Source organism: Lepidochelys kempii, chromosome 2 (assembly GCF_965140285.1).
Source record: "Lepidochelys kempii isolate rLepKem1 chromosome 2, rLepKem1.hap1, whole genome shotgun sequence".
Taxonomy (NCBI): domain Eukaryota; kingdom Metazoa; phylum Chordata; order Testudines; family Cheloniidae; genus Lepidochelys; species Lepidochelys kempii.
The window spans coordinates 269,154,426-269,178,878 of record NC_136381.1 but is presented as its reverse complement, the minus strand read 5'-3'; the positions used below and the strand labels follow the sequence as shown (position 1 = coordinate 269,178,878).

The 24,453-nt window shown below is 43.7% G+C and overlaps 1 protein-coding gene across 6 annotated transcripts; it reads right to left on the bottom strand.

Moving 5' to 3' along the window:
* Positions 1-3,892: 3,892 nt before the first annotated feature.
* Positions 3,893-17,527, bottom strand: LOC140905799 (GTPase IMAP family member 2). Of its 6 annotated transcripts, none has more exons than XM_073329292.2 (4): positions 17,308-17,527; positions 15,263-15,328; positions 8,534-8,579; positions 3,893-5,423 (listed from the first exon to the last, which is right to left on the bottom strand). In XM_073329292.2, the coding sequence occupies exons 3-4, from the start codon at positions 8,571-8,573 to the stop codon at positions 4,648-4,650; spliced, it is 816 nt and encodes a 271-aa protein (XP_073185393.1). In that variant the 5' UTR covers positions 8,574-8,579; positions 15,263-15,328; positions 17,308-17,527; the 3' UTR covers positions 3,893-4,647. The 6 variants fall into 6 exon arrangements, with proteins under 6 accessions (XP_073185393.1, XP_073185396.1, XP_073185394.1 ...); XM_073329295.2 differs by having other exon boundaries at positions 3,893-5,420; XM_073329293.2 differs by lacking the exon at positions 15,263-15,328.
* Between the last annotated feature and the right edge of the window lie 6,926 nt (positions 17,528-24,453).

Here is a 24,453-nt window from a genome sequence, read left to right as displayed (position 1 = left end):
CCTCTTGTTTACTTTAAATAATTTAACACTGAATGCAGATCAGCAGACCCCTGCGGATCGGCATTTTCACAAATCTGAGGTACTGGAAAGATCGCGTGTCTTTTACCGTCAGCTGCCCGATCCACAGTGGCTGGGCCCAGCACCTCTAATCACTTGGGGTCGGGGATATGCTGCTGTGTCTCTCCCTGCAGGACCGTTGTGGGTTCCAGCCCGGTGTGTGCGACCAGCACTTAAACAACATGGCATGGCACCAGGGGCTGTCGAATCCCATACCAGAGTTTCAGCTGACCTTGGAGGAGACCGCGTTGCCCCCCCGAGTCGACAACGGCGGGACGGAAACGGAGGAGGCGTAGCGTCCCAAGCCAGCCCGTGACATGGGGAGCAGTAAAAGCATTGGTCGCCACGGCTCAACGAAAACTGGCAGCAGATCAGCAGCCAGAAACTCCTAAGACTTTGTTTGTGGCGATTCTCGCCCAAATCACTGCTAATTCTGTGATGACTGTGTGCCTTTTGTGCCTGCTATTTCCTGTAGGGGTTGGCTCGGAAGCGCCTCCCCCGTTACAAGCCCGATGGAGAATAAGATACTGCTCTTTGCTTATGCTAATCTTTCCTCCCAGTACTCTAGCATGGCTAATTGGGGCCCGGCCAACTATATTCTGCCTCGCACGGCTATATCCCTTCACACACCGTACCCGGCCGGGGCTCACAATGTCACCTGTGCGCGTGTAGTTAACTGCACTAGTACAAAGGTGCCCTTGGGCTGTCAAAAAATTTCTCAACCCCTTTTAAATTGTTCCCATGCTGTTAATGTTTCATATAATTATGGCCATATCATCCTACCATCAGGATGGGTTTTTACTTGTGGTTCATGCACCTTTAATAATATTCCTGCAAATTTAAGTGATGGCACCCTTTGCTGTCTTAGTAGAATGATATTTATATTGCCTTTTGCTGGTCACAATTGTAGTAAAAGAAGTGTACCCCTTTTAGATGATTATATTGCAGATGTTAAGCTTTTGGTTATTTTGTGTTTGTAATCATTGGGCTTATTTTTTGTTGCTGCTGTGTACAATGTATTCCTTCCTTGTTAAGACTTCGTAAAATTTTTGCCCTGGAAAGCTCCCCAGGTTATGTCCTTGTCTGTCTGGGAGTTAAATAGCATGACAAAACAAATTGGCGGCTACCATGAGATGGCCAACTATCAATAAACAAAAAAAGGGGAGATGAAGGGTTAATGTCTAGCTATTCCACCTGGAAGCAGGCGGGGCACACCCTGACTGTTTCCTAGGAGCAATGCACACGTTGCTCTATCCAAGGACAAGGGCTAGATATGAACCCTGAGAACTTGATTGTTTGGACAGCAACTGTGGGAGGTTTCTTTAGCCTGGGCTCAAGGCCTGAGAACCAGGATTGTAGTAGATAGAGGATGGTAACTAAGCATATGAATCAACGTCATACATTCCTTTGTGTAGCAGTGTGTAATGCTTAGGGGGAGAAATATAATAAAAGGAGAAGGTGGAAGGCAGGGGGGGCAGAACAGCCCATCTCCGCTGACCAGCCTGTTTGCTTGCATAAAGCTGTGTTCTGTCTCATCACTGAACCGCAACAAGAGGACCTTCCCTCTTTTCCAATTATTGCTTAGTTAGAATGAGTCTCTGCCATCAACTTGACTGATGTGGGAGAGTGGGAAAGTAATGGGAATATGAACAATACAGAGGATTATCAGGGTGCCACCCAACAGAGTGGAGGAGGCAATAGGGTGAAATCAAGTCCCTCATCAACAGCAATAACACAAAGAAGTTGGAGACTGGTTTGAAGAGTAGCACACTTGAACGACTATGATGCCTAACCAGCCACAATGGGCTGGTGATAAAGCCCATGTGCCCAGGATGGCTATGTAGTAGTAACCTCTGACCCTTCCAGTAATGAAATGTTTGCACAAAGACATAATAAAAACAATTAATTTTTAAACAGAAAGATTTGGGAACATGCATGGAGTTGTACAGGTTGCAGGAGGGAAGGATTTGGAGGTAGCACCAGGAAGTCAGTCTGTGTGTACTTGGCTAGAATGCTAAGTATCAGTAGGAGCAGCCCTGTAAATAATTGCTTTATTAAAGAGCCCAGTTTCAGTTTTCATGCATGGACACAGGTTACATCCCATATTCTTATTAGAAATATGGGTATAATATGAATATGGCATAACTAAGATATACTTCATGCAAGATGGCTCATGTAAGATATCATTGAAAAGGTTATGATCTACTGAATGTGTTTATCTAATTTGCATGCATGTATCATTTTTGTTTCTGAAGCTGGGGATATTGACCATGTCTCTGTCTTTCAAATGTGCTACGTTAGGGGTTATTGAGGAAATGTGCAAAAACATAAGGATTACCCCAGGAACTGTGTGCAATAGAAACCTCTCAGAGAGAGCTCTACACAATGGGAACTGTTTGACCCAGGTCACAGCAAAAGACCTTTCCAGCAAGTGAGGGAAAGATATAAAAGGGGGACAATGACAACATGAGGGGACCTCGTTCTCCCTGCAGAAACACACCTGGAAACACCTGGAGAACAAAGACTGAACTGGGGGAAGTGATGGTCCCAGGATAAGATTTTTAGCCTGTGTATGAAAGCTTGGGAAAGCCAAGGCAGCTTGTGCCTTAAGAATCTGCCAGCCTGATTTTGACCCAGGGTGAGAATTTGCTAATTTGTATCCTACCTATCTAGTGTGTTACGATCAGTTTGTGGTTTCTGTTTATTTACTGAGGTAATCTGCTTTATTCTGTTGGCTATCTCTTATAATCACTTAAAATCTGCATTTTATAGTTAATTTGTTTTGTTTATTATTAAACCCAGTTTGTGCAATTTATAATTGGAGGGCGGGAGAGACTGTGCATATCTCGCTTCACACTGATGGAGAGGGTGAATTTTTATGAGTTTGCACTGTGCAGATCTTCCTATACAGGGCAAGACAGTGTTATTAGGGGTGTGCACGTGAGTGCTGCTGGTGCCCTTTCACACAGAGCTGACTTCAGTCTGTGTCAGCAGTTGGTTGTGACCCTACCTGTGTGTGTGCTGCAAGAGGCCGGAGAGTCTAATTCAGCAAAACAGGGAGAGGGAATCCAGGCTGGCTGGGCAGGAGAGGCTCAGTGAAACCATGGTACATCAGGTGGCATCCCAAAGGGGTCTAACCTGTCACAGATTCCTCTCATGTTATTACCCAAAATGCAGTACATGAAACACAGAAGATTTCTCCCTGCATCTACATTTGTGGTTTCACTTTTCTATTCTCAAATTCTGTTAGCTTTCATCTTTATGCATTAAGAACAATACCAAACTTCAATCTCTACAACTTTATTTCCGAGTAAGAAAAAACAGCAAAAAATCAGAACAAATATAAAGTTTCGATATGAGTAACAGCCCAGCTTCAGTCTCTGAAATATCCTCCATCTTGAACTGCCTCACAGCACGGCCCTTGCAGGCAGGCTATGGAGACCCGTTTACACTTAAAGAAGCAGAACTGTGCATCAAAACCAGAGTGACACCTTTTGTTTACATAACCCACAGTCCTGAAAAATCACTGAGGTCAGAGCCTGGAAACAGAAATCTCCACAAAAATGAATTGCATTCCCTGAATCAGCACTGCCAGATGTTCTATTACATGGATTTCAGCTGCAGAAAAGTTTTTGGTGTTCTCATGATTTGTTCACACAAGATACTGGACAAATGCTGATCTCTATATTCTGGGGAAATTGCCATTGTATTTGGCAGCAGTTCTAACTGAGAAAGAAACTGAAGTTTATTTTTTTAAAGTAACAATTCCATATATTACCATATTTCATACGCATGTCTCTGGTGATTTTATACTCTTTGCTTTCAAAATATCAAATGAGGGTACACTTCATGGGCCACATTAATTCCTTGTGTAACTGAAGCCAATGGAGTTTCATCTACTCACAGGTCTAAGTTTGGCCTCTAAATGTTTGAGATTTAATTTTTAGTGGAAACTTTACAGTGTTCAATGTCTCAGAGTTTGAACTACTGTAAATTTACATAACAACTGAAGTTATTTGACACCTCTGTTCAGAGGGCTACATTGTAGTCTGTTGCATAACTGTAAATTCACAATACTCCACTGAAATTAATAGAGCTACCCCACTGCAACTCCAGAGTACCTGGGAGCAGTTACATGGCCATAATCCAGATTACTTCACTGAAATTAATGGAATCAAACTACTGCAAATGCAGGGTAAGTGAGGGCAGAGTTTGGTCCAGAATCTTTAAAGCAACCTAATATTGAGGCCTCATGGCTGGACCACTGGACTATTCCCAGTTCTGCCACTCACCTGCGGAGTGACTATGAGCAAATCACGTCACCTCTCTGAGCCTTAGTTTCCCCATCTATAAAATGGGGAGAATGATACCAGCCTCCTTTGTAAAGCACTTTGAGATCTACTTATGAAAATCTCTATATAAGAACTCGATATTATTATAATACGTAATGTTAATAAGGAAGAAATATTAACATTATTACTTGTATTTTGTATGAACGTGCTGCACTAGTATAAGAGTGAGGTGCCGGAGAAGCTGAGAAGCTTTGGGAAGCAGTTGGGTTAGGTTGCAATGAAACTTTATTAATGGCTGTTAATGAGGGAGATAAATCAGGAGAAATACAACAACAGCAATACAAACTGCAGCAACCCCGAAGCCCAAAATAATGTCATTATACTTTGGACCATCTGCTTTCACAGTCTTCACTGCGGCTGTTTTATTTATTCCCATCAGGTGTCTCCTGTTTTGTTCAGTTAAATAGATCTCACTGATATACCTGCCCCCATTCTCCTGAACCATTCCCTGGATCACTTCAGTCAGCTCAGAAACCTGTTCAGCCTGTTCTGCTCCAGTTGCTTTGTTATTGAAAGCACAATATCGGTCCCCACACTTCTGAATCAGCTCCTTAAGATCTTTGTTATCTGAGTTTCTCACATAGTCATGCAGTGAGTCAACCCCTAAATCTTCTTTCCGGGTGAACAGGACAATCATGTGCCTCACGGCTTCAACTCCAAAAATCTTCTTTATTCGCTTCACTGCGTCCTTGTCTTCCTCAGTGTAACGGCCCAGCTGGGTCACCAGCAGCAGAGCGTGGGGGCCAGGGGCAGAGAGTGCAATACAGCAACCAATCTCTCTTGAGGTTATTGGATCACAAACCTTTCTGTCAAAAATGGCAGGTGTGTCAATAACCACAAGCTCCCTCCCATTCCAGCTCCTTTGCCCTTTTTCACAAGTCAAAGTTACTGACTTTGCCCAGAGCTTGGACACAAACTTTTCTTCGCCAAGGATGGAGTTTCCTGTCGCACTTTTCCCAGCTCCACTTTTACCAACAAGGATGAGTCTCAGTTCTGATCGCATATCTGGGTCTGCTGGGAACAAGTTTGACAGAGTAAGAACCTGAGTAGTACTTCTACTCCTATAATTATAGCTGTGAGGCCCAGGATGGGTCAGAACACGAGCCTTTGACCAGTGGGGACACAGATTCAGATTAGATGAGTTCACTAGTGGAATCCAATTTCTCTTTTTATCCTTATTAATGGTTATTCAGCCACATCATTAAACCACAACACAATTAAGCAAATCTATCATTCTCCATTCAAGCACACACCAAGCCTGGGATAGCAGGAAGGAAGGTTTCAAGTTGTGGTTGAAGGGCTTAAGATCTGTGTGTGGAGAGTGGGGGTGGAGGTCAGGACTGAGGGTGTTTGCAGAAGTTTACCTGATTTTTCCCTTTACATTTATGAACATTTAAAATTCAACACACCCACTGAAATGTAAAAATATATTGTACAGAACCTTTTTTTGTTCCTTCAGCCCACAGATTCTGGCCAATGGTTCGATGGGGATGAGGGGCATACAAGAGTCTGAAGAGAATACAATGTGGTGATCTAGACTCTAGGACCCTAGAGTTTATATGGCTCTTATCACCACAGTATCTGAGTGCCCTACAATCATTCCTGGATATATCCTCACAGTGCCCTGGGAAATAAGGGGAAACCACCCCAATATTAAAGAGGGGAAACTGAGGAACAGAAGCAGACTAAGTGGTTTGCCTAAAGTCACACAGAGGGTCTGTGGATGAGCCAAGATTTGAACCCATCTCCTGTGTCCCGTCCAATGCTCTGGTCACTACAGGATCTTTCCTGCTCATCCCATACAAAATGACCCCTGCTGTGGTGAGGAGAAGTCACAACAGATGATCCCCACCTCCAGGAACCACTTCACCAACGAGGTGGAGGTCATGACCAAAAGACACTTCTTGACACAAAGAGCTTACAATGTAAATTTAATACGGAGACTACAAGTCAGTACAAGAAACAGATGGAGGGAGCAAAAGATAATTGTGAGACTGTTATCCCTGATTACAGCACATAAGCTGCCTCACCATTGTCATGTGTTTTGTAGGCACCATGGCACAGGTGGGTTTAGGGAGAAATGTAAAGGAGGATAATGTTTGCAGTTTTACAGAGAGCTCCTGACATGTGCAGGTGGTGGCATGGGAGACTTTGCAAAAGTGTCTTTCCAAAAATTGGACAGTGATAAAGGCTAGCGTCACTGGCAGAGTGGAGGTGCAAGTCCACTTCCCCTTACTGTATGAGAGATGATAGGTAGGTCAGACATAGATTATGAAGGGACTTAAAATTAAAGACAGTGGAAGGGGTGGAAAAGGGGGAGCCAGTGGAAGAAAGCAAAGAGGAAGGGTGATATTGTTGAAGCAATGAGCCAGGAAGACGGTCTCCCACAGTATTCTTGCCAGCAAGTTAAAAAAGTATTGATTGGATGAATGGACTATAAGGTAGATAGAAAGCTGGCTAGATTGTCGGGCTCAATGGGTAGTAATCAACGGCTTGATGTCTAGTAGGCAGCCGGTATCAAGTGGAGTGCCCCAGGGGTTGGTCCTAGGGGCGGTTTTGTTCAACATCTTCAGTAATGATCAGCATGATGGGATGGATTGCACCCTCATCCAATTTGAAGATGACACTAACTGGGAGGAGAGGTAGATACACTGGAAGATAGGGATAGGGTCCAGAGTGTCCTAGACAAATTGTAGGATTGAGCCAAAAGAAATCTGATGGGGCTCAACAAAGACAAGTGGAGAGTCCTGCACTTAGGACAGAAGAATCCCATGCATCGCTACAGGCTGGGTACTGACTGGCTAAGCGGCAGTTCTGCAGAAAAGGACCTAGGGGTTACAGTGGATGAGAAGCTGGATATGAGTCAGCAGTGTGCCCTTGTTGCCAAGAAGGCCAATGGCATTTTGGGATGTATAAGTAGGAGAATTGCCAGCAGACCAAGGGAAGGGATTATTCCCTTCTATTCGGCACTGGTGAGGCAACATCTGGAGTACTGTGTCCAGTTTTGGTCCCCCACTACAGAAAGGATGTGGACAAATTGGAGAGAGTCCAGCGGAGGGCAACAGAAATGATTAGGGGGCTGGGACACAAGACTTATGAGGAGAGGCTAAGGGAACTGGCTTGATTAGTCCCCAGTAGAGAAGAGTGAGGGGGGATTTTATATCAGCCTTCAACTACCTGAAGAGGAGTTCCAAAGAAGATGGAGCTTGGCTGTTCTCAGTGGTGGCAGATGACAGAACAAGGAGCAATGGTCTCAAGTTGCAGTGGGGGAAGTCTAGGTTGGATATTAGGAAACACCATTTCACTAGGAGGGTGGTGAAGCACTGGAATGGGTTACCTAGGGAGGTGGTGGAATCTCCATCCTTACAGGTTTTTAAGGCCCGGCTTGATAAAGCCCTGGCTGGAATGATTTAGTTGGTGTTGGTCCTTCTTTGAGCAGGGGGTTGGACTAGATGACTTCCAGAGTCTCTTCAAACCTTAATCTTCTATGATTCTATGATTCTATGTTTTATGCAATACTATATTCAATGGGTAGACTTGGAGTAAGACTGCTCCTCCAGAGAGGAGGATGAGAGATAAACAGGGCCTGGAGGAGAGTTTTAGCAGGGCAGACAGAAAGGAAAGGCTGAATCTGAGAGATGCTGTGCAGGAGGAAGCAGCAAGATGTAGACATGACCTGGAGGTAAGGGTCTAAAGAAATGCTGGTGCTAAAGATGATGCCCAGGTCATAAGCCTGAGTGACATGGAGAATGTTGGTGCTGGGCACAGTAACTAAGAAAGAGAAGAAAAGTGGACAGTGTAACTGAGAAAGATTAAAGGCTCTGTTATGGCCATTTTGAAATAGATTTGAAGGCTGGACATCACCAATGACATGTCAGAAAGACAGGCTGAGACTTTCGTTTGGGGAGAAGGAGATAGGTCAGAAGTGGAGATTTGTGAGTTGTCAGCACAGAGGTAAAACAATATTTATGTGCTAAATAAATAGGGTCAAAGGGGAAATAGAAGGGGGCCCAGAACAGAGTCCTCTGGAATTCCCACTGAAAGTTGGTGCAGAGAAGAGGAAGGTCCTCTGAATGAAGCACAGAAATGTGGCCAGAACAAGGCTCTTGGTGTAACTTTCTCACCATACGTTATGGCTCCTCCTTTGCTCTTCCTCTCTTTCATCTCTCTCTGAAATAGATTAAAATGTGTTATTTATTTAAAACATCCTTTTACCTCCAAGCTCAGAATTTAGAAACTACAGTATTAGAAATACTCCACTATCAGCCTTGAAATCTTGATTATGGCCAGAATAGTGAGGTTCTGAAAATGACACTTTGATTCTTAATATTTAATGTCCACCATTCTTTTTCCTCAAATTTTCCCAGTTTAGAAATAAAGACCCTGATTCAGCAAAGTACTTAAGTATGTGCTTAACTTTAATCACAATTAGTACTATTGATATGTGACTTCGATGGAACTACTCCCATGTGCTTAGAGTTAGGCATATGCTTAAGTACCAAGCTATACTGTAGCCATAGGCACTGATCCTACAAACATGTTTTGTCTTGTTTAAGAACATGGCTAGTCCCAGTGAAGGCAATGGGTATATCCACATTCACACACGTGGAAGTGTTTGCAGGACTGGGGCCATATCAATTTTCCTAACTGCCAGTAACTCAAGCTGAGGTGGGTATATGAAAATCAGTCTCTGGTATGGAGGATGGGTCCATCAATGGCTATAAGCCAAGATGCTCAGGGATGGAACCCCGTGCTCTGGGTGTACCTAAGCCTCTGCCTGCCAGAAGCTGGGAGAGGATGGCAGGGGATTGATCACTCGATAAACTGCCCTGTCCTGTTCATTTCCTCTGGGGCACCTGGCATTGGCCACTGTCAGGAGACAGGACACTGGGCTAGATGGACCTTTGATCTGAACCAGTGTGGCCATTCCTATGTACTGCTCTATGTATACATATACATTTTCATCAGGAATCAGAACTGGAATAAGAACTTACCTGACAGTTTGACTTTTCATGCATCAGATTGAAGAGAATGCACCCTGCACTTTGGCATTGATTCTTTCCCTCTCTCTTTATCTGCTCTTTACCTTAGGACTCAGTCCTGCTAAGTCCTCAGTGTTCTCGCCCCAATCTCGTAAAGCACTTAAGTACGTTCCTAACTTTAGGTATGTGAATAGTCCCACTGAAATCAGTGAGATCACTCATGTAGTATATGAAGCCACTAATCTCTTCTCCTTCAAATTCCTCCTCAAGTTTTAATTATACTGAGATATCCACAAGAAACTGGCTAGGTGAAGGGCCAGAGGGGATTGTTGGTAGTTATTTCAGAGAGGTAGCCGTGTTCATCTGTTTCAGCAAAAACAACAAGGAGTCCTATGGCACCTTAAAGACTAACAAATTTATTTGGGCATAAGCTTTCATGTTCGGGGTTCAGCAGAGGTACAGCCTGGGGGAACCAGTGGCCCCTTTGTGATGCATCTGACAAAGTGGGTTCCAGTCCACGAAAGCTTATGCCCCATTCCAGGGTGGTCACCAGTTCCGTCCCTGAAAGGGTTAAAGCCATTCCTGAGAGAGGGCTGGGTCTGCTAGAAAAGGCTAGACTGATTGGGAAGGCAGCCACAGCTGAGGCCATGCCCCAATCAGGCTGCAGCTGGCCATATAAAAGGCCAGTGAGCCAGGAGTTTAACACACACACACACACCCCCCACCCGAGAGGGAAGGACCTGGCTGCCTGGAAGCTGAAGAGCAACCTGAGGTAGAGCAGCGCTAAGGAAAGACAAGAGGGGCTAGGGAGCTCCTGCCTGGCAACTCCCCAAGCTGAGGCCTTGCATAAGGGCCCAGAGCAGATACTGAGGCTACAGGTGGGTAGCCTGGGGCTAGACAAAGGCAGCAGGTCCAAATGCCCCTTGCCTATGATGACTGGCTCTCACACTGCAGTCCGCTCCAGGGAGCGGGAGCTCATTGCTGACTAGCTGGCAGATCCCTGTTCAAATCCCTTCCCCACATCAGGAAGAGGTGGGACTTGAACCAGGGGTTTCCCATATCCTGGGTGAGCACCCTTATCACTGGTTACAAGGGAAATCCTCCTTGTTGTGCAGAGTTAAGCAGCTGCTCAGCATAGCTACTGAATTGGGCCCCACATGCGAGTTAGGCAGAGGAGTGGCCATCTTCCCCCAGTTCATGGATCCCCGGCATAAATAGACACCTGTCTCCTAGGGAGTGACAGGGCTTAGCACACACCCTTCTCACAGGTATCTCCCCTGGCTAGCTTTGGCACCTTCCCGCCTAGCATGCTGACTTTGTCAATCGTATTCTAAGGCACCAATCTTTCTCAATTCTTTGTACAGAGAGCCCAGATGCCTAACTCAGGTGTTGTGGATCACAGTGTTGTTCCTGTGGTTTTTCTAGGGGCCCAAAGGTAAGTGTTGCAATGCTCAGCATCACAATGCCTAAGCTGACTTGTGAATCTGCACCCACCAGTTCATCACACTTCCTTGATATGACAGGTTACATCTTCTCTGGGGGCATTTTGACTTCACTCTAATTCAAAACAATAGAAGGTAGTGGCCATTTGAAACATGGCATTATAACTGAGGGGAACCTGTGGCTCTGTTACTTTGGGAACAGTGGGAGAGGGCAGACATTTTGAAAAAGGGCTATTCTTGGTGAGTTTCTCTGAAGGAGAAGATTTTTTGTTCCAACTTCTGATCAGATATGAAGAATAACAGGAACAAAGGACCACTAGTCCTCAGTATTACTTTTTAGAAAACTACCTCTTACACAAAAAGAAAAGGAGTACTTGTGGCACCTTAGAGACTAACCAATTTATTTGAGCATGAGCTTTCGTGAGCTACAGCTCACTTCACGGTATGCATCCGATGAAGTGAGCTGTAGCTCACGAAAGCTCATGCTCAAATAAATTGGTTAGTCTCTAAGGTGCCACAAGTACTCCTTTTCTTTTTGCGAATACAGACTAACACGGCTGTTACTCTGATACCTCTTACACAAGATCTACTCAGCATGGAAGGCACAAGGGAGAGAGTACAGATAGTCACAGGTTTCAAGGCCAGAAGGATCCATTATGAGCATCTTGTCTGACCTCTTGCATACAAAGGCCAAAGCATTTCACTCAGTAATTCCTGTGACAAAGCTATAACTTTTGGTGGAGCATAGCATATTTTTTAAGACATCCGGACTTGATTTAAAGACCTCAAGTGATGGAGAATCAAGTCTGTAGTTAAGTGTTAGGAGTGCTAATGACAATGTAGGAATCAAGCCTGTATTTTTGCCTGAGATACAATTTTGGGTCTTGCTTGCCTGTTTGCTTTTTTACATTCTTACTAATATATGTTAACAAAGGAATCCATACTAATATGTGTAAACAAAGGACAAAAACACTGCTTATATTGTTTTTGCCTGGCCAGGTGGGTTTGTTAGTATAATGGGAACAGATAGAAAACTGTTAGTGTTACTGGGTGTTATGCTGGTGTGACATTGCACTCCATATGATTTATAAAAATGTTTAAGTGTGAATATGATATAACTGGAATATGCTTTATGCAAAAGATCTCTTGGAAGGTGTCATTACAAAGCTTATAATCTACTGAGTGTGTTCATCCTATTTGTATGAATGTATCATCCTTGTATCTGAAACTAGGAATATAAAATATAACTCTGAGGTTCTACTGTAGTAATGCAAAATGTTGGCCATTAATGGTGGTTTAGAATCTTGATGGCTCCCATTAACTAGGACAATTGGTTGTAAATGGCTCTATTTACTTGTAAGCCTTCCTGTATACCTATATGCCAGTCAGTGGGTAATGAAGTCTTACAGTGACATATGACCACATGATACTGGACTCCATCTTAAACGTGGCACTTTTCCACTTAGAAGAAAGCATGGGAACCCAGAGAGAGACACAGGATTCCCACCTTGTGCCAATGCTATAAAAGGGGTTGGAAGCTGCAGTTATGTGAAATCCCATGCTTTTCACCCAAGATGCCTTCTGGAACTAACAAGGACTGTACCGGGGAAAGGATTGGGCCCAGATTAGAAAGGAGTCTAGTCTGTGAAAGAAGCTTATTAGAACATCTCCAAGGGTGAGATTTACCTGTATTCAGTTTCTTAATGTATTAGGCTAAGGCTTTATGGGGTTTTTTATTTTGCATGGTAAATTACTTTGTTCTCTCTTATTGAGACCCCTTAAATCCTACTTAATACAATTACTGTAATAAACCCAGAGTAAGTGATTAGTACCTGGCAGAACAAACAGCTGTGCATATCTCTCTATCAGAATTAGAGGGTGGACAAATTATGAGTTTATCCTGTATAAGCTTTATACAGAGTAAAATGATTTATATGGGGTTTGGATCCCAATGAGAAATGGGTGTCTGGGTGCTGAAGATAGGTGATCTGCTAAGCAGTTTTTGGTTAAAGTCTGCAACTCTGGGGAGTGGACCGGACCCTGGTCTGTGTTGCAGTAGGCTAGCATGTCTGGCTCAACAAGGCAGGGTTATGGAGTCCCAAGCTGGCAGGGAAAACCGGCTCAGAGGTAAAGTCAGCATGTCAGGTGACAGTCCCCAGCAGGGAAAGGAGCAGAACTGCCAGCAGCTCCTCCAGCTGCTGTCCTGCCCCGAGTCCCCCTCCCTTCAGGTAACATGGGATGGGGAGGGGATGGGAAGAGCATGGGGGTCCTGGGCTGGGGGTGGAGCGGAGTCATGTGGGGAGGTTACATGCCCCCCCTTAGCTGGTGTGCCCTCCCCCTCCCATACCGGCAAAATCTTTTGTTTACTTGCACCACTGGACAAAGACCCCAGGCTCACAACCTTCCAAAAAGGAACATGATCATACATTACTGTGTATCAACCAAACTTGTGATCTCATCAAAAATTATTTCATTTTTGTCCATAAAACCATGCTGATTAGAATTAATTAAGTTTCCATCCTTTAATTCTCTACTGGTTGCATCCCATATTATCTTTCCTGGGATTTTGCTCAGGACTAATGCCAGGCTAAGCAGCCTATAGTTTTCTGCTTTACTTTACCATTACAGACTGGCATTTAGTCATTGGTCTCCACTGGGAGATCCAGCAGGCATAATCTTGGGGGGAGGAAGTGTGCATCCAGTATCCTCCTTTGGGATGCTTTTGTCTCTGGGCTGCCTCCTCCCAGCCACCTATAGTGTGGATTCTATCCCCAGAGCGCACAGCTCAGCATGTACTTCCACCAGTTTCAAGGGCTGGAACTGGTCAAAGGCCTGATGCAGGGAGCACAGAGGTGGAAGGCTTCTTGCACCCATCCTGCACGGCCCCGCTAGAACAAGGGCATGGCTAACCCTGCACTAATTATTCACATACTCGGATGAGCAGCAATTATGCTACTTTTCTTCTCCTCCCCCAAGGAGTACACCTGATGGCCATAGGTCACTAGAAAGGGAGGGACAGCAGACCCCAGTCCTGTCTCCTGACCAATAATTCCGTGTGGGCGTAAAGCCTCTAAAAGGGCCTGTTCTCTTTCAGGGTCCAGCCAACAGTCAGGTAAGAACCAATTTGCGGACTCAGAGCTCAGAGGAGGGGTCTTACCATGCTGGAGGTGGACATGGGAAGCACATGTGTGGCTGAGCCAGTGAGGAATTGCCAGGAGCAGGCATCCCAATTTCTGGAGCAGGGGCCTGTTTGCCGACACACAACACTGTAATTTTGGGTGGATTTTGGCGGTTGCTTGAGATCCCGGGCAGCCCGGGGATTTTGCCTGCAGCGTCATCTTCTGACCACCCGCAGTTGCTGTGCTACTTGTGCCATATGCAGCAGCAGTCAGGGGCGGTACCCGGTTGCCCCTCTGATGTGAGCTGGGCAGAGGCTCAAACTGGGCAAAGGGCTGCAGAGCAGCCCCCTCCCCTTTTCACTCGGAGCTCAGCAGCAAACCTCCTCTCACCTCAGTGGAGGAAGGAGCACGGGGAAGCCCCCTTCTGTGCAAGTTGAAGACGGGGCAGCTGCTGGGATCTGTTGGAGTCCTGGGGACTGAGGGCCACTGGCGCCTGCCAATGGGAATCAGGGGGTCCCAGGAGCAATGTGGGAAGGGAGCCAGGGATGAGGTGAGTAGGGGAGCTGGGGGCTTTGTTTTTGCACATTTTCTGTGCACTTAGGATTGAAGTTTCTACTTGTCATTGTCACATACACACACACACACTCATTCTGTGGCTGGGCAGGGAAGTTTAAAAAATCCACATGACTTATTCTTTTAAAACTCTCCTGATTTCTAAGCCAGGCACTTGGAGAGCTGGGATGGGGAGGCCGCGTGAAGGACAGAGCCCAGCAGAGGTGCCGAATAAAGGTCTGGAGGAAGTCACAGAGCCTGGGCCACAGGGGATCAGGGGACAGAAAACAGAATAGGGAGTGGTCTGAAATGGGACTTGGTTTGGAGCCCAGAGGCAGCAGCTCTCTGAGGCTCGTAAAGAAGCAGCAACCCCTGCAGCCAAGATGCCCCAGACCCTGGGGATTAGCCAGGGAAAAGGGTCAGTGAGATCTCAGCAGTTGTTAAAACAAAAGGAGGGGCAGCTCTGCTTGAAAAGGCAGGTGAAGGGCATGGAAAGGTGGGGCTGGTAGTGTAATTGTCAGCCAGAGGGGGAGTAAGCCGGAGGTGTGAGGCATCGGCTACATCTAATGCCAGGAGGAAAATACAGAAAAGTGGTACCCAGACTCTGGAACTAGCACTCTCTCTATGGGACCTTTCAGCTGATATAGGGGCAACCCAAGTGCTATGCTGGAAAAGTCTCACATGCAATGGAGCCCCTCTTACAGCTCTATTGGACTGTTCCCGAGAGGGACAAATGAGGGCTTCAGTTTGCCACTTACAAATGCTGGAACTGCAGCAGCCTCTGGGGCGAAGGGCAGCCGTTAACAAGTGGGCAGGTCTCTGTGCTAGAGTGGGGGAAGGAGACAATTTGGTCAATGACACTGGGACAAATCCTACATGCAAAAAATTGATCATGACAGTGTCTGCACCCAGCCAACAGAACTCATGCACTGCAGATTTGGTCTGAGAAATCCAAATGCTAAACTACATGGAAATTATTTTATCTACAGCATCTTGAGAACTAAATTTGAAACAGGTTTCAGAGTAGCAGCCATGTTAGCCTGTATTCATAAAAAGAAAAGGAGGACTTATGGCACCTTAGAGACTAACCAATTTATTTGAGCATGAGCTTTCATGAGCTACAGCTCTGGTTCGTCTCTAAGGTGCCACAAGTCCTCCTTTTCTTTTTGTAAATTTGAAACAGTAGCTCCTAGGAAGCTACATATTTTAGATGTAGTGTTTAAACTCCTAACTCTCCTCTTCAGCAGAGCTTGAATTCTCCAAAACTACTTTGGGTGCTCGCACTGAGCATTTCCATATCTTAACACACTTGGATTCCTTTAAAATTGAACCTTAACTCTGAACTTGCACAATTTGTACTACTTGTTTTTAGGGCAATTGCAACATTCTTGTAATAAATATTCTTTAACCTGAACTCCAGTCTAACGTAGCTTTTCTCTGGGAATACATATGTAACAAATGTTAAGTATTCTCACCTCTTGTCATATGTAGTAACTATAACAGGAAGTGCTTGAATTACTTATTTCCCCTGCCCCTTTATCACCCGCAACTCCTGCAGCCTTTCCTGCCTCTGCTCATTTGCTTCACGGTTGTTTCTTGTTCTAAGCTAAGGCCTTGATCCTGCAGACACTAACACGCACGCTTAAATTTAACAACACGAGGTGTCCAAATTGATTTAGATGGCACATAAATGTTTGCAGGATCAGAGCCTCAGATCAGTAGCTCTTCAGGGTTTTACTCTGACTCCACATGTTCTTCTAAGGCAAATAAGAAAAGATGTTGATAGAGATCAAATTTCATCACAACTCTATCCACACCCAGCCAACAAAACTTGCATTTTGCCGGTTTGTTTTGAAGAATGCGCACACTGAATGACAAAATTCTCTATCAAGTGGTGACTCAGTAGGGATTTTTTGACGTATATTTTTGGAACTGATATATGATTGAATGTGTGACTGGTATGTCAGATCATCTACAGGTAAATACAAAACTAGGAAAATTAACAAGTTCAAAATCAAGTAAAGAAATTCACTGAAATTATCTTAAATGGTTCCTGATTTAACCATTTAAAGCATTACTTCAAATAGCTTACATTTTTTTCAAAAATACTTTTGTAACAGATTTAGGATCTAGATAGTATAGTATGAGCTCTGAAAAATACAAGCTGCTGTTCTTCCCATCAATTGCTGGAATCATTAAAACTCTCACTTTCCTGTCCTATTCTCACCACTTAGCTGATGAATGATTCAAAACAGCATATTTCTATAAATAGTATAGAAATAGTATATTTCTAACCAAAAATTCAGAAGTCCTTCTACCTACCAGCTAGGTTATGGGGTGGTCAATGACTTCTGAGAGGGTCTGAGGACCCAGTTCATCCCTGTGCCAGAGCTAAACTTGACACAGGGGAAAAGGTATAACAAGACCTTTGCATCTCCTCAAACCTGGGATAAATACAGCAGCCCAGAAATGGACCCGGTTGCTCAGAGGCTATTACAGCTGTTCAAATTAACTATTTCTATCACCTGTAAATCTGATGAATTCTCTTAAAACTTTTAATAATTTCTTCCCATCTGTTCCCTTCTACCCTTTGGGAATAGCTATGAGGCAGAATTGATGCCCAGAGAGAGATCACCATGCTCACTGCATTGTCTCTTGGTAACTCAGCAGCATTTTCAGCTTTGTAACCAATTTTTAAATTTACCTTAAATGCCCACACAGACAACCCCTTCACACCTCCTCACCCCTGTTCCTGCCCAGACAGATAGACAGACACACACACTCTCTCTCTCTCTAATGCTACCTCTTTGTTGAAGGCTCAGCTTGAAGATCAAATAATTATTTCTTCAGATTAAGCCAATATTTCCAATTTCTTCACTGTCCTTCAGGCTTCTGGTGTTAATCAATAATGACTGGCTGCCAGTTTCTTTCATTTAACAGCAGTGTCAGATTAATAGCTGAATAGACTGAGGACAAATGTGAAAATGAAAAGAGCATGATTTAAACTTCCTTCTGTTTATATGTGATGTGGGGTGAGCCAAAGCCACTGATCAGCAAATACACAATTGGGAGTTTTACAGGAAGTCAGCTTGTGGTGAACAGCAGCAACTTATGAGAACATTGAGCCTAAAACCAACGTCCCCAGTGTTCAAATAAGAAATAACCTACATCAAAATGATCCGTTCCTCACATAGAAATGGTATCCTTACAAAATGAAGTATGTAGAATTTTTTTCGATATGTCATATACACTTTTTGGTATGCTATCTAATACCATAGCAAATGAACTAAAATGCTTAGTTATATTTTCAAACCACCTCGTGGTGTCCTGTGGTTCTTGTCTTATAGTGACACCCGGAGGAGAAAAGCTTTCAAAATAAGAACAAGCCTGAGTTAAGGCGGGTGTGTGTCATGAGGTGTGTATTTTAGTGTCCAGGACACAAAGCAACAATAAGAACTGAATTTGCATTAAAAATTTCTCCCATCCCCAGATGAGATGCCTCATAACAAAAAAAAAATCAGTTAACCCAGCAACAATGTACTTATCTATTTCAATATTTACAAAACCCACATTAAATAAAATGAAATGAATCTTGCTCTGGCCATGTGGTAATCATATGCCTATTCTTCTTACCAAGTAAAAAGAAATACATACCTTACCCCACACACACAAACGTGAACTCAGTTTCTTATTGTGACATTGCATTCCATATGTTTACAAAAATATGCTAATAAGTATAAATATAATGTAACTGGAATATGCTTTATGTAAAAGGTCTCTTGTAAGCTATCATTACAAAGCTTATAATCTACTGTGTGTTCATCCTAATTCTATGAATGTATAATTCTTGTATCTAAAGGCAGAAATACAAAATATAACTCTGAAGTCCTATTGTAACTATGCAAAGTGTGGGCCATTAGTGGTGGCTTGGTATTTTGATGGCTCCAATTACCTATGACAATTGGTTATGAATGGCTCTGTTTACTTGCAAAACTTCCTGGGTACGTGCAGACCAGCGCTGGAAGAATGAAGGTTGGGGTCTCACAGGACATGTGACCATGTCACCTGGTCCTGGAATCCATCTTAAACCTGGTGCTTTTCCATTTAGAAGGAGGGGTGGGGACCCAGAGAGACAAAAGATTCCCACCTTGGCCCAAAGCTATAAGAGGGTGTGGAACAGAACAAAGGAGGCTGTCAGGCAAGAGAAACTCCCGAGTTATCACTTGATCTGGAACTAACAAGGACTGTACTGGGGAAAGGATTGGGCCTAGATTAGGAAGGAGTCTAGTCTGTGAAAGAAGCTTATTGGAACATCTGAGGGTGAGATTTCCTTGTTTTCAGTTTCTTAATGTATTAGGCTTAGACTTGCGTGTTCTGTTTTATTTTGTTAACTTACTTTGTTCTGCCTGTTATTACTTGAAACCACTTAAATCCTACTTTTCATACTTAATAAAATCACTTGTTTATTAATAAACCCAGAGAAAGTGATTAATACCTGGGGGAGCAAACAGCTGTGCATATCTCTCTATCAGTGTTACAGAGGGCAGACAATTTATGAGTTTACCTTATACAGAGTAAAATGGATTGATTTGAGGTTTGGATCCGACTGGGAGCTGTGTGTCTGGGTGCTGGAGACAGGTAACCTGCTGAGTGGTTTTCAGTTAAAGCCTGCAGCTTTGGGGGTGTAGTTCAGATCCGGGTCAGTGTTGATGCAGACTGGCGTACCTGTCTCAACAAGGCAGGGTTCTGAAGTCCCAAGCCATCAGGAAAAATGGGCTCAGAGGTAATTCCAGCACATCAGGTGACAGTCCCCAGGGGGTCTCTATGACTGAACTCGTCACACTTATATTTTGACAACTTTCTAACCTTGAGGTGTCTCTGTAAGATAGTCTGATCTTGTAAGGACAAGTCTGTGGTCACTGCCCTCACCTGGCTGAGAGCATCCATAACCACACTTTCTTTTCCCGGCTTATAATGAACTGAGAGCATATTGTCAGACGGTCTGTGAATCCATCTCCACAGGGGTCCTTCATTGTGCTTAGTAAGGATCCACTGCAGAACACTGTAGTCTGTGTAACTGTGAATTCTGTACCTAGTAAATAGGGATGATAAGCCTTCAGTACCTCCACAAATCAGCAGACATGCCAGTTCTGGTGAGAACACTCACACACTCATCAACTTCCTGGACTCCACCATCAGCTTCAACAATGAAACCCTAAGGACAACCATATACAAGAAATGCACAAGTCACACACACCTGGATTCAGTAACCACCCCAAACACACCAAGAAATCTGTTTTCTACTGCCAGGTTCTACTGAATATGTTCCGAGGAGAAAGTCAGGGATTCATACCTTGACATGCTCAAAACTGGCTTCACCAAATAAGGAAATGCCACCAGAGAAGTAGATTGGGGTTGGAAGAGACCTCAGGAGGTCATCTCGTCAAATCCCCTGCTCAAAGCAGGACCACCACTAACTAAATTATCTCAGCCAGGGCTTTGTCAAGCCAGGCCCTAAAAACCTCTAAATATGGAGATTCCACCACCACACTAGGTAACCCATTCTAGTGCTTCACTATCCTCCTAGTGAAATAGTGTTTCCCAATATTCAACCTAGCCCTCAACCATTGCAACTTGAGACCACTGCTCCTTATTCTGTCATCTGCCACTACTGAAAACAGCCGAGCTACATCCTCTTTGGAACCTCCCAACCCTCAGATAGTTGAAGGCTGCTAACAGATCCCTGTCACTCTTCTCGTCTACAGACTGAATAAGCCCAGTTCCCTCAGCCTCTCCTATTAAGTCATGGGCCCCAGCCCCCTAATCATTTTTGTTGCCCTCTACTGGACTCTCTCCAGCATCCTTTCTGTAGTGGGGGGACCAAAACTAGTCACAGTACTCCAAATGTGGCCTCACCAGTGCTGAATAAAAAGGAATAATCACTTCTCTCAATCTGCTGGCAATGCTACTACTAATACAGCCCAATATGTCATTGATTCTTTTTGGCAACAAGGGCATGCTGCTGACTGATATCCATCTTCTCATCCACTGCAATCCTCAGGTCCTTTTCTGCAGAACTGCTGGTTAGCCAGTCGGTCCCCAGCCTGTAGCGATGCATGGGATGCTTCCTTCCTAAGTGCAGGACTCTGCACTTGTCCCTGTTGAACCTCATCAGATTTCTTTTGGCCCAATCCTCCAATTTGTCTAGGTCACTCTGGACCCTACCCCTACGCTCCAGCATATCTACCTCTCCCCGCAGTTTAGTATCATCTGAGAACTTGCTGAGGGTGCAGTCCATCCCATCATCCAGATCATTAATAAAGATTTTGAACAAAACCAGCCAGAGGACTAACCCCTGAGGAACTCTGCTAGATACCGGCTGCCAACTAGACACAGAGCCGTTGATCACTACCCATTGAGTCTGACAATCTAGCCAGCTTTCTATCCACCTGATTGTCCATTCATCCAATCCATACTTCTTTAACTTGCTGGCAAAAATACTGTGGGAGACCATATTGAAAGCTTTGCTAAAGTCAAGATATATCACATTCACCATTTTCCCCATATCCACTGAGCCAGTTATCTCATCATAGAAGGCAATCAGTTTGGTCAGGCATGACTTGCCCTTTGTGAAGCCATGTTGACTGTTCCTGATCACCTTCCTCTCCTCCAAGTGCTTCAAAATGTATTCCTTGAGGACATGCCCCATGATTTTGCCAGGGATTGAAGTGAGGCTGACCGGTCTGTAGTTCCCTGGGTTCTCCTCCTTCCCTTTTTTAAAGATGGACACTATATTTGTCTTTTTCCAATCATCCGGGACCTCCCCCAATCACCACAAGTTTTCAAAGATAATGGCCAATGGCTCTGCAATCACATCAGCCAACTTCCTCAGCATCTTCGGATGCATTAGATCTGGGCCCATGGACTTGTGCATGTCTAGCTTTTCTAAATAGTGCTTAACCTTTTCTTTCATCAGGGAATGGGCCCCCCAAATAACCCAAGAGAACCTGCTTCCGTACAGAAATAAAACCCCCTCTGACTGCACATCCCTAGTTGTCACCTACCACCCCACTCTGGAATTCATATGGGGTACCATCAAAAAACTACAAGCCATGGGGACCCATCTGGAAAGAAATCTTTCCTGAACCCCCACTTTGGGCATCCAAACAGCCCCCCAACCTCTCCATGCTCTTCATCAGCAGAAGCAAGCTTCTCGCAGACCAGGAACCACCAAGTTAAAGCAGCCCCACACCCTGCCAGAGCAACAGATGCAAAACCTGAAGACCTATCTCCACTGCTACAATGATCAACACCCTCCACCACACACATTTCAAGAGCTTTGGGTCCTGCACATGCCTACCACAATATGTGGTGTATCTCATCCAGTGCACTAAACGCCCCAATAACAACTATGTGGGTGAAACCAGACAATCACTACACTCTTGAATGATGTAGATAAACACTGGTCACAGAGCGATCACTCTATATCTGACCTCTCAGTCCTCATCCTCAAAGGAAACACACGATACTTTCAAAAGACGAGCCTGGGAGATTAAATTTATAACTTTGCCTGACATTCTTCCTGACACTAAGAATCAAGGACTGAACAGAGACACTGGAATTTTTCACTTATTACAACAATCTATAATCCATTAGCACCCCCAGCAGCCTTTCCCCTCTTATTTTCCTCTCCTATGACAGGAGAGGTTTAAACAGGCCACTTCACCTTGAATGGTCCCTTGAAATATGTTTACTACTTATGCTAAACAATCTGTTCCACTTTGTATTTACCTGTGATACTCTGTGTAAATATCCTAGACCTGAAGAAAAGCTCTGTGTGAGGCCACCAACAGAAGTAGGTCCATTAAAAGATATTATGTCACCCACCATATCTCTCTAAAACAATACTGCACATTCAACCACAGAGTAACTGCAGAGGCGTGGGGTGCCCACTTTAATGAGCAACTAGTGATGACAGATAAGATGATGTAAGGAAAAGGGAAGCATTACAATAATGGGACATAAAAATATCCTGGGAAAAAAAAATTAAAGAAAAAACAGAAGCACTGCAAAAAAGATATGGAAAGAAGAAAGAAAGTAACACTTAATTATGAGGCACAATTAAAAAAAACTGAAGGAAGAATTAAAGATGACAGAAGTGAGTTCAAAAAAGCAGTTAAAAAGCCCATGAAAATGGGTGTTTTCTTTGGCATAAAGATCTAGCAGTAAAGGGGAAAGCTCTGGAACAGTGCAATGAGAGGGATTTAAGAAAAAGCCAAAATATGTTTCAGCAAAGCAGGAGGTCCAAGGAAGAAGCCAAGACGAGACTGGCCAAATTATTTGGCAAATAGTGCAGATGACCTTAGAAGCATTTAACTTTATATTCTACTCCCAGGGGAATCCTGCACCAAAAAATTAAAAATTCTGCACACACTGTTTTAAAATTCTGCATATTTTATTTGTCAAAATAACACAATCATGCCAGTTTCAATTTTTTTGGTAATTTATTATTTTCAAAATACTTGTCAGCAAATATGTCTGCAATAATACAGACAACAAAGATTCAGGAAATATTTTTGGACAAATAGATTCCTTACTAAGCTTATTAATACAGACTTGATGTACTTTTGTTGACAGTTATCTTCTGTTTCAATGAAATTAAATATTTCATTTAAACAAAGTCATTATGCAAAAGTTTGTTATACAAAAGTATTGTAACAACCTGGCCTAAGATGGTGCTAATGACCTTAAGGACTGTTTTGTGTCTGTCTGTCAAGTCTTGTCCAAGTTCAAGCTTCTATATATACTGTTAGGTATTTGACAGGTTTCAGAGTAGCAGACGTGTTAGTCCGTATTTGCAAAAAAAAAAAGGAGTACTTGTGGCAGCTTGGAGACTAACAAATTTATTAGAGCATAAGCTTTCATGAGCTACAGCTCACTTCATCGGATGCATTCAAGTGAGCTGTAGAACTAGTGTGTGCAGAATTTTTAATTGTGAGAGACAAAGGACAAGCCCTGCCTCTGGCATGCTGAATGAGTCCGATGGTCTAGGTTCCTCAATGCCCACGATTGATGGAAGATGATAATAGCGCGGAAGAATCAAAAGATGGAAAGTTAACCCCCTCCACGTGGTGGTTTGCCCTATTATAGGGCCTGAGCCCTATCATGAATATTTATTCTAATGCCCCGCCTTCCATGTCCAAATCCACTTCTTCACCCTCATAATATTGGGGGTGCATTTATCCTATAGGTTAACGTATTAATGCCATTTAACTCATTATCAGATATGTCACCTCTTGGTCAAGCAAGCTGGTGCTTAGACATCTGCCAACGATTCTATCCTAAAATATCCCAGTCCGCTATCACTTCCATGTTCCTGCAGTTGCCTGGTACCATTAGGTTCCAACGCCTGTTATTGAACAAGCTAGTCCTAGTTCCCCAAAATCTAAGGGTACCTGTCAGGCCATTTATCTAAGCCAACGGTCACAGGCCTAATATACTTGGCTATTCTTATGCTAAGTTGTTTATACTGATGTCTTACAGGATACAGGCCTGTAGTTTCCTTGTGTTACTGCTGAATGTAATGAAAAGCTAAGCGAGCTCTATGGGCTACACTGGAAGGCACAACTTATAATGTCCTAGTTATTCCTTATACCTTACCTTTTGTACTTCCTCTCTCTCTTTTAATACTTACAGAAGGTTATGAAAATTTCTGTGTATCTTTTAGTAAAAAGGTTAATATTCACCTTCTAAAAACTACTGTGTCTTTAAACATATAGAATTTATATCAGAGATTATCATAAAGTATCATAAATACTTTGATCTTTTGCCGTTTTCTCTCCAGTTCATCACTTGGAAAAACACGCTGGCGTGTGTGAGCTAACATGTACACCTATGAATGTTCCCTTTGCCTTAACAAAGCTCTTTGCAAGTATTTTAAAACATGTCT